Here is a 9,848-nt window from a genome sequence, read left to right as displayed (position 1 = left end):
CCAGGCCCCATTCTTGAGTTTTTGATTATTTTCTGAGTTTTACAGCATATAAAAATAAAAAGTTGCCGGGTGATGGTGACCCGCGCCTTTAATCACAGCATTCCGGAGGCAGAGGCAGGAGGATCTCTGTGATTTCGAGACCAACCTGATCTAGAGAGCGAGAGCTGTCCCCTCTATTGAAAAAAAACCCATAAACAAATAAATATTAAAAGTTACCTATCGCCCTTCCAGCCTTACCCTCCCTCATGAAATCTGGAGGAGTAAAACAGGAAGGTATTTGGGCCTTTGGAATCTGGAAGCACCCACCAGCTAGCCTGGAGTCACGTGGGGCGGGCCCACGTGACCGGAGCCCCAATCCAATATGGCGGCGCCCAGGAGGCGCGGGCTGCTCTTCCTGTCCTCGCTGCTCGGCTTGCTCGGAGTGGCGTGGTGCAGCCTGGGCTCGGGGTGAGTGCAGCTGCCGGGGCCGCCCTGCTGGGGTCCCCCTGTCCTATGTGCTCTCGGGCACAGCCCCCGGAGCTCACGATCGCCCCGTCCCCCGCAGGCTTTCCCGCGACGATGACCTGCTGCTGCCTTACCCACTCGCGCGCACACGTCCCTCGCGGGACTGCGCCCGGGTGCGCGCCGGCAGCCGCGAGCACGAGAGCTGGCCTCCGCCGCCCGCGACCCCTGACGAGAGCCACGGCGCGGCCGTACGCACTTTTGTGTCGCACTTCGGGGGCCGCGCGGTGGCCGGCCACCTGACACGGGTCGCCGCGCCTCTGAGCACTTTCTCGGTGCTGGAGCCCGGGGGACCCGGAGGCTGCGCGCAGAAGCGCCGCTCCACCGTGGAGGACACAGCCGTCCCGGCCGGTTGCCTCGTCGCCCAGAACGGTGGCTTCTTCCGCATGGGCACCGGCGAGTGCTTGGGGAACGTGGTGAGCGACGGGCGGCTGGTGAGCAGTTCCGGGGGGCTGCAGAACGCGCAGTTCGGGATCCGCCGCGACGGGACTTTGGTCACCGGGTGAGGAGGTGGGGAACCCCGGGGATTTCGAGGGCAGAAGGTCTCCGATGTGCATTAGCGCTATCCCTCCGTGCCCAGATTACCTAACCAAGCTTCCCATTCACCTTAAGAATGGGGACGCTGACAACTTCTTTGAAGTTTACTCGTGTGTCACTGAATGCTTGCTCCTGTGACCAGGCCGTGTGTTGGGTCCTGGATAGGCGACCATGAGCCTGAACGCACAGTTTGTGCCTTAGTGAACTTTCCCTAGAAATAGAGAAAACAAACATTTCATGTTCAGCGAAGCCATGGAACCAATTGGAAATAATATAGAGTTATGGACAAGTAAGTCCTAAAAAGCTAGCTGGAGGCCTTTTGCTATCCCGGATAGAAATTCTGGGTAGACAAGGAGCTTGTCGAGTGACCTCTTTGACAGTTTCTGTACCTCTGAAATTTGACAGCAACCAGAAGTGGCAGCAGGCAGGCAGTAGAAGATTGCACCATCTAGTGTCCAAGCTTTCTTAGGAGATGAACAGTTTTTGCCAAGCATGGAACGTGGGCTTTCCCCGGTTCTTAGCAGCCCCTGGTTGCAGTTTTGGGGCCTGCTCAGGCCTCTCGATCTTCATCCTTCAATAGCAGCCAGGGCCACAACTGTTCCAGTGACCAGCGCCTGTAGTTTCTCTTCCCTGACTCTGTCCTTCAACCTCAGAGTTTCATCCTCTCCACACTTCCATTGTCTCTCTTGTTCACCTCTTGGGCTCGCCTTCAGACTGTTCAGCTATATTGTTGCCGTGGCCACTGTCTCAGTTACCCCCACTGCTCTTTCTATGATGGTCCACACTCACCTTTTTTTTTTTATGTGTGAATGTGTGTGGGCCAATGTGTGGAGGCCAGAGTTTGATTTCAAGCGGCGTCTCTTGTTCTCTTGTCTTATTTGCTGATAAAAAGGTCTGAATCTGGAGCTCACTGATTCCATTAACCTGGCTGGCCAGCAGACCCCACCTGGCCTCTTGTTTCCCCAATCCATCCGCAGCGCTAGGATTACAGATGTTCGCAGCCTCACCCCACTTTTACATGGGTGCTGGGCATCTAAACTCGAGTCCTCATGCTTGGGTGAAAAGGTTTTCACCCATTGGGCTATCTTTCCAGTCCATCCTCCTACTTGTTAGCTGCCAAGCTGTTGCCTCTTCTGTCCTACTCAGTGCTACTTCTTCCTTTTTTGTTTGTTTGTTTGGTTGTTTTTTCAAGACAGGGTTTCTCTGTGTAACAATCCTGTTTTGGAACTAAACTCAGAGATCCTCCTGCCTCTGCCTCCTGAGTACTGGGATTAAAGGCTCCCGCCACCGTCCAGCAGTGCTACTTCTTTGTGTTATCAGGTCAGTACATGTTACTAAAGATGGCAAGAGAAGAAAATTCTTTCATTGTGTCTAATGTAGATGCACAGGGGAGGAAACACAAGAGAGCATCTTCCAGTTCACTTCCCAACTCAACTGATCACCTGTTGCACATTCAGAGAAGAGTATCTGCACCAATCACAGCACACCTAGCACGCAAATAAAGGCTTGCATTTGCACCAGTCGCAGCCTTGCCTCTTTGGCACCCATTAGGCTACCAGGGGATACCCTCTCCCTTTGACTTAAGTAGGAATGGTTACAGGGTCATCCTGCAAAAACTTTGGCACAAACTGTTTCAAACAGCCCTGACTGAGGCCTTCAGAAACCCTAGCAATTGGTGCGGTCTTTGTGTGACTGCCTCGAAATCTCTATGGAGTGTTCTAGACCACTGATGCTGGTATAAGGCTTGTCTGATTGATTGATTGATTTGACTTTTGCTTAAGCAGCCAGGACACCAGAGTCCAACAGCTGCTAATTAGTGAATAAATTAAGAAAATTGCAGAAAAGCCTGGAGTTGTTCCTGCCCGTGAGTGAGCCTCCTGCCTTCCTGCTTCCAGATACCTATCTGAGGAGGAGGTCCTGGACACCGTGAATCCATTCGTGCAGCTGCTGAGTGGAGTTGTGTGGCTCGTCCGCAACGGAAGCATCTACATCAACGAGAGCCAAGCCATCGAGTGTGATGAGACGCAGGAGACAGGTCAGGAAGGGAGGCAGCTGTAGTGCTTTCTTTTTTATTGTTATTATATTTTGATTTATTTACTTTGTGTGTGCACAGGAGGGGGGCATGTGCCATAGTGTGTGGGGGAAGGTCAGAGGACAGCTCGTTCTCACCTTCCATCATGTGAGTCCTGAGTGTTGAACTCAGGCTGTCAAGTGTGACAAGAGGCACCTTTACCCTCTGAGTCACCTTCCTGGTCCCAGTATCAGCTGTCTTGAGACCCAGGAACAGTGTGAGTAGGCTACTCTTCAGTGTTCCCGAACATTTACTGATCAGCTATGCAGTGTTTAGCGCTATGGCAGGAGTCGTGGGACTTCAGTCTTCCTTAGGAGGGAAACATTTGGCAATAAGCTGGAAAGAGTTGGTAAGTGCCAAAAAAGAAAGAAGGAGAAAGGGGACAGGTGGGGAACAGATGCACAGGTACGAGGAAAGTGCTGCAGATCTGTGGGATAGTGGCCTCCGCACAGCCATGGAGCTTGTCATAAAGGCAGAACCATGAGCCCACCACCTTACAACTCCCATCAGGAACCGCTGGTTAAGTCCCTACAGCCAGGTGTGCAGGGTCTTCCTTGGTGACTCCAATAGATGCTCAAGTTTAAGAGCCACTTGGGTGTGGGCTGGTGAGTTGGCTTGGGCAGTAAAGTGTTTGCCTTGAAAGCATGAGAGCCCAAGTTCAGGTCCCAGAAAACACATAAAAAGTCAAGTGCCGGGGTGCACGCTTGCAGTCCCAGGGAGAGTGAGCTACGAGGTGGAGATGGGTGGGTCTCTGAATAGCCAGATAACCTAACCTACATGGTGAGACCCTGTTTCAAACAGAAAGTGCAAGGCATTCGAGGAGCAACACCCGAGGTTGTCCTCTGCCCCCCCCCCATAGGTGTGTACACATGCGTGCACACCTCCAGAGTGCAGAGTGCTGGGGTGAGAGAGGATGCTTTGGTCCTGAGAGTCTCTGGCTATTTCAGGGTGGATAGTGGGGGGGGGGGGGGGGGTGGGGGGATGACTGAGGAGGCTGTCTTGGATCTAAAGAACAAGCTGTCAGAAGACCCAGGGCAGAGGCATACAGTTCCCAGTCAGAGTGCAGAGTGCAAGGCCCTAAGGCAGAGAGTAGCTGCTAAGTGAGGGGGAAACCACAGAAACAAGGCCAAGGATTCATGCAAGACCTTTGTTCTACCGACACAGAGGTTTCTACTGGAGACTCAGGTCACTTGAAGAGTCTTCTGTCTGTGTCATGGAGGCTCACGGAAGGTGGAGTTGGGATGTGCCTCAGTGATCCAGTACTTGCCTTACATACATAAGGTGCTGGGTTCCATCAAAAGAGAGAAAGTTGAAGAGTACAGAGGGTCCCCTGGAGGTCTGGGTAACCAGCCAGGCCCCTTCTCCTTCAGGCTCTTTTAGTAAATTTGTGAACGTGATATCGGCCAGGACAGCTGTGGGTCATGACCGTAAGGGGCAGCTCGTACTCTTCCATGCAGATGGACAGACGGAGCAGCGTGGGTGAGTCCCAGGAATCCTCGGGGATGTCTATGCTCAGTTAACCTCACCTTCTGATAGTTTCTGGGCAGTGGGTGGGACAAGGCAGCTTTGAGCCATTCTAGAAGTTTCACCTGCCCCATAGGAGTGATAGTATTTACCTGCCGACCTCAGCTACACACCCCTTCTGCACAGCATCAACCTATGGGAGATGGCGGAGTTCCTGCTGAAACAAGATGTGGTCAATGCCATCAACCTGGATGGAGGTGGTTCTGCTACCTTTGTGCTCAACGGGAGCCTGGCCAGTTACCCTTCAGATCACTGGTAAGAGCACCTCAGCCACCTTGGTGAGAATGGAAGCCCTGGCCTACCTTCATCTGTCTCAGTCAGTCAATATTGAGACCCTGCTCTATGCCAGGCGATAGGGTTTCTCTGTGTAACAGTCCTGGCTGTTCTGGCACTCACTCTGTAAAGCAGGCTGACCTCAAACTCACAGAGATCCACCTGCCTCTGTCTCCTGAGTGCTGAAATTAAAGGTGTGTGCCACCACCGCCTGGCTGTGAGCCAAGATCTCTTTCCTCAGTGTGCTGCGGAAACCTGGGACTGTGGTCAGGATAGTGAAGTAGGAGCCGAGGCCATGGCTGGCCAGCATTGAGCGAGCCCTCCACCAAAAGGCACAGTGTATGCAAGGTGGAGAGCCTGTAAATGGCCCCACAAGAGGCTCAAGCTACTGCTCAACAGGAAAACGGTTTGCCTTGCAAGCAGAGGACCTGAGTTCAAGCTCCAGAACCCACATTTAAAAGCCAGATGTGAGTGGCACATGCTTGCAATCCCGGTATTTGGAGGAGGAGACAGGTGACCCTGACCATCAGGTTGGCCAGCCTAGCCTACTTAGCAAGGTCCAGGCCAGAGAGATAACAACAAAATGAATAAAATAAATGCTGGGTACCTAAGGTGGTCCTGACTCTGTATGCACACGCACATGTGCATCCCCTAGTGTGTGTGCAAACATACGTGCACATGCAGGACCACAAGTGTCAGGATGGAGATGGAAGCAAGCTAGAGCAGCCTTCATAGGCTGCAGCAGAGACTTAAGAGGCCAACACCAAGGCCAAGACCTCTCCTCACAATGACTCCCCCACAGCCAGGACAACATGTGGCGCTGTCCCCGCCGTGTGTCCACTGTGGTATGTGTGCATGAACCCCACTGCCAGCCGCCCAACTGCAGTGGCCACGGGACCTGTGTGGATGGCCGCTGTGAATGCACCAGCCGCTTCTGGCGGGGTGCCGCCTGCAACGAGCTAGACTGTGGCCCCTCCAACTGCAGCCAGCATGGGCTGTGCACAGAGAGTGAGTGGGGAGCCCACGAGGAGGGTGGCGCTCTGGTGGGACCCCAGTTCTCTCACGCCAGGCCTGCCTCTGGCCTCCATGGTCTTTTGCAGCTGGCTGCCGCTGTGATGCCGGATGGACGGGATTCAACTGCAGTGAAGGTGAGCGCTCCAGTGGCCTGCAAAAGCTCCTGGAGAGGGTGGCCTGGCGGCATGAAGCTGTTGCAATGCCTTCGCCCCTGCTGCTGGCTTGGAAGTGGCCTTCAGAGCCCCTTCTCACTTCACATGCAAATCTCTTTACATCCTCCTGAATTTGCTGAAAAATTCCCAAGTAGGAGGCTGGATTTCAGCACTGTCCACTCAATTCCAAAGACCAACAGCAAAAAACAAGGTGTGGTCAGGCCACAGCCCTGAAGGAGATCCACCAAAGTCCTTAACACCTTGAAGTCAGCCCCCCCCCCCCCCCCCCCCCCCCCCCCCCCGTATTCCTAGGCGTGGGTGGTGTCACTCGGGTTCAGCCTCGGTGCACTTCCCATTCCCTGTCTCTTTGTTTTATAGTCATCAGCTCTAGAGCCCCCCCTAGAGTCAGGCGATATGCTTGTTTTTTATTTGAAATGGGGACCTACTGCAGCCTAGGCTGTCCTCTAACTCACTACGTAGCCAAGGATGGCCTTGAACAGCTGCTTCCTGCTTCCACCTCCCACCATGGATACTGGGAATCAAACCCAGGGTCCCATGCATATCAGAAACTGAACCACAACCCTGTGTGCAACTGGGTTACCTTTGAGAGCTGACCCCAGGGGTCAGGGGACATCTCTTTCAGCATGGCCCTGCACACATTCCAAGAGCCAGGCTGTTCAATAACAGTATAGACCCTGCCCTCTAAGGTGAAACCTGTCTGCCACCATTTCCTCTCCACAGAGTGTCCTCTGGGCTGGTATGGGCCAGGTTGCCAGAGTCCTTGCCAGTGTGATCACCAGTGTCCCTGTGACCCCCAGACTGGCAACTGCAGCATCTCGCAAGGTACAGGGCCTCCTGGAGTCCTTGAGGGCAGGTCTGGGATAGGCAAACCTTCCCCAATCCCTGCATCTTCTGTCTGGTGTCTTACAGCAAAGCAGTGTCTCCAGTCAACGGAGGCCACACCAAGGGCAGGAGAGCTGGCCTTTTTCACCAGGTAGGTGTTTCAGCAGAGGCGAGCCCCCACACCCCATCCATGAGGCTTGGCATCTGTCCAGGCACCAGCCAAGCCCGGAGGTTGCAGATGATCCTCTACTTTGTGAGATCAAGGATAGGCATGGGTGAAACTGGCATCTGCGAGTGCAAGGGAGAAGGACCCAGACCAGACTATGGGCTTGATCTCCCTGGCCATACAGTCTCAACTCAGAGCCTGAAGCCAGACTGTAGAGATAGGATTCGCCTCACTTTTGGATTCATCCTTGTGTTCAGGCTTTGTGTTGCTGTTGCTTCCTTTTAGCTGCTTCCTGGATCTCCAGCTCCATCCCCAGAGGGCTCATGGGAAGGATCATGAGGTTGGGGATGTGGCTCAATTGGCAGATTGTTTGACTAGCAAGCTGGAGGCTCTGGGTCTAATCCCCAGCCCTTAATAAACCAGATGTGCAGACCCATGCCTTTAATTCCAGCACTTGGGAGGTAGAAGTAGGAGAATCAGAAATCTAAGGTCATCAGGAGTCTAAGGCCAATCTGGGATGCATAAGACCCTAAATAAATAAACAGATTCATGAGCTGGGCCTTCTGGCATAAGCCTGTCATCCCAGCTACTCCAGGAGGCTGCAGTGGGAAGACAGTAAATTCGAGGCCAGCTTGAGCTACAGATCGAGTTCAAGACCAACCCTGGCAACTTAATAAGACCCTGTTACAACATTAAAAGGGGGGCTAAGGTAGTAGCTCAGTGGTAGAGCATTTGCCTAGCATGCACAAGGCTCTAGGTTCAACTCCCAGTACTTCAAAAAAATACATTAGTGACATCTGAACAGCAGTAATGTTCACATTAGAAGTTGTGTGTGTGTGTGTGTGTGTGTGTGTGTGTGTGTGTGCGCGCGCGCGCGCGCGCACGTGCGCGCATTCTTAGTAGCTGTCCACCTTGTTTTTCATTGGCCTGAAACTCAAAGGTTAGGTTAGACTAGCTGGCCCAGGAGCTCTGTCTTCCAAGCAGTGCAATGACAGTGTGTACCATTGATCCTGGCTTTTAAAAAGTACCTTCTAGTGATCCAGCTTGGGTCTTCATGTCTATAAAACAATCACAAGCTATTTCCCCAACTCCTGAAATGTTTTTAACATCCTTAAAACATCAGAGAATGCCTCTCTTATTCCCTGCATGTGTCAGCAGTAATGCCCCAGTTCCCACCCAAGCCACTGGGCCCAACATTCCCCGAGTGGTTTCTGAGTGCCCTGAGAGTGCTCCTCAGCCACCCACTCGAGTGTCCCTTCTGTCCTAGGACCACGTGGCTGGTACTTACCCTCATCCTAGTTGTCCTGCTGCTGATCAGCATGGTAGTCAATGTGAACTTGATCCTGGGCTCCAAGGCAGAGCGGAACCGACACCTCGACGGGGACTATGTGTACCACCCGCTGCAGGAGATGAATGGGGAGCTGCTGGCTGCAGAGAAGGAACAGACAGAAGACACCTGCAACCCCTTCAAGGACTGACAGAGACCTGGGCTGCCAGTGGCGTGCCCCCAGATAACGCTGTCCCTGCTCCTCAGTTTTATGGGGAAGGATGTGAGGCCACTGGCATGGATGCTACACGCTCCACTCCTTGCCTGGCCGTGTCCCCACACTGTGGCCCATGCCACCCCAGCAATACGGAGCTCTGGAGAGCCTGCACCTGCTTCCCCGCCTGCCTGTGTCTGCTGCCCAGAGACCTGTCTCCCACAGAGGTCTCGCCACTGCCAAAGACTCTCAGGAGGCAACTAGCAAATGAAATTCTATAGCCTAATCATGATAAGAGTGGCCAACTCTCCTGGGCCACCTGCACAGGGGGGAGAGTAGAAAAACTTACCCCCCGCTCAGCCACGGTGTACCGCCTTTTATGTAGCCTCATTGCCGGACTGCCAACTAGAATTCTGCAACCTGTCACAGGAAGCTCCTCATAAGACGATGGGGAGGAAGGATGTCGCCATGTTTACAGACTTTCTATTTTTGTTCTGCGCCCTAAAGGAATTTTCTAATACTTGAATAAATTGGGATACTAAAACAAGCCACCAGGTCTGAGCCCTGGGCAGGGGCTCTCATGGGGGTCTGAGCCATTCCCAGTGCCTTCTGTCAGCCAATGCTACACAAATGTGGCCAGGCACAAGGCCACGGGGACCATGCTGAGCCCTGGTTCTGTGTTCCTGCAAGCTCCAATCAGTGTTGTTGCTGCAGGCGAGGTTACACTTCGAAAGCAAGGATTTGATTGGCCCTAAGCGTTTTTCAAAGAGGGTTGTCCTAGTTTCTATTGCTGTGATGGAGCATTACCCAGACAACTGTCAAAGAAAGCGTTTAATCCGACTTGTGATTTCAGAGTGGCAGAGTCCATGATGGTGGATTTTATTTTATTTTTGTCCCACTTGCTCTTTTTCATTCTAGACCTGCATAAGAGTGATTGCTATAACTAAACAGCAGAGTCAATAGTAGGCCATCTTGAAATCTCCAACAAGCCAGGCAGCCTCAGGTAAATTCTTTGGACAAGAGCAAATGTCATATCCTTTGCCAAAATATTGCATTGTGATCTCTGCCCAGCTTCTTTTTTAAACATTAATTTTTTTATATATTCATTTTACATTCCAACCAAGGTTCTCCCCCTCCCCCTCCACATCATCTCCCCCCTAGTCCACCCCCATCCATTCCTCCCAACAGGTAAAGGCTCCCATGGGGAGTCGATAGTTTGGCACATTAATTTGGAGCAGAAGCAAGCCCCTCCTCTCTGCACTAAGTCTGAGTTTGGCACCCCTCGT

The 9,848-nt window shown here is 52.8% G+C and overlaps 1 protein-coding gene across 1 annotated transcript; it reads left to right on the top strand.

Annotated features, from left to right (window-relative positions):
* Positions 1–334: 334 nt before the first annotated feature.
* Nagpa (N-acetylglucosamine-1-phosphodiester alpha-N-acetylglucosaminidase) lies at positions 335–9,429 on the top strand. Its single transcript, XM_038328117.1, has 10 exons — positions 335–447; positions 545–1,003; positions 2,934–3,073; positions 4,480–4,588; positions 4,760–4,888; positions 5,709–5,914; positions 6,007–6,054; positions 6,814–6,915; positions 7,003–7,066; positions 8,349–9,429. Exons 1-10 carry the CDS (start codon positions 362–364, stop codon positions 8,557–8,559), a joined length of 1,554 nt encoding a protein of 517 aa, XP_038184045.1. The 5' UTR covers positions 335–361; the 3' UTR covers positions 8,560–9,429.
* The last annotated feature ends 419 nt before the right edge of the window (positions 9,430–9,848 follow it).

This window comes from Arvicola amphibius, chromosome 4 (genome assembly GCF_903992535.2).
Source record: "Arvicola amphibius chromosome 4, mArvAmp1.2, whole genome shotgun sequence".
NCBI classification, from domain to species: domain Eukaryota; kingdom Metazoa; phylum Chordata; class Mammalia; order Rodentia; family Cricetidae; genus Arvicola; species Arvicola amphibius.
This window is presented reverse-complemented; position numbering and strand designations above follow the sequence as displayed.

Excerpts from the sequence above, each read along its gene's own strand:
- Nagpa (XM_038328117.1), top strand. The coding sequence starts at position 362 with ATGGCGGCGCCCAGGAGGCGCGGGCTGCTCTTCCTGTCCTCGCTGCTC. Across the intron at positions 448-544 it reads TGGTGCAGCCTGGGCTCGGG|GCTTTCCCGCGACGATGACC; the intron begins GTGAGTGCAGCT and ends CGTCCCCCGCAG. Across the intron at positions 7,067-8,348 it reads GAGCTGGCCTTTTTCACCAG|GACCACGTGGCTGGTACTTA; the intron begins GTAGGTGTTTCA and ends CTTCTGTCCTAG.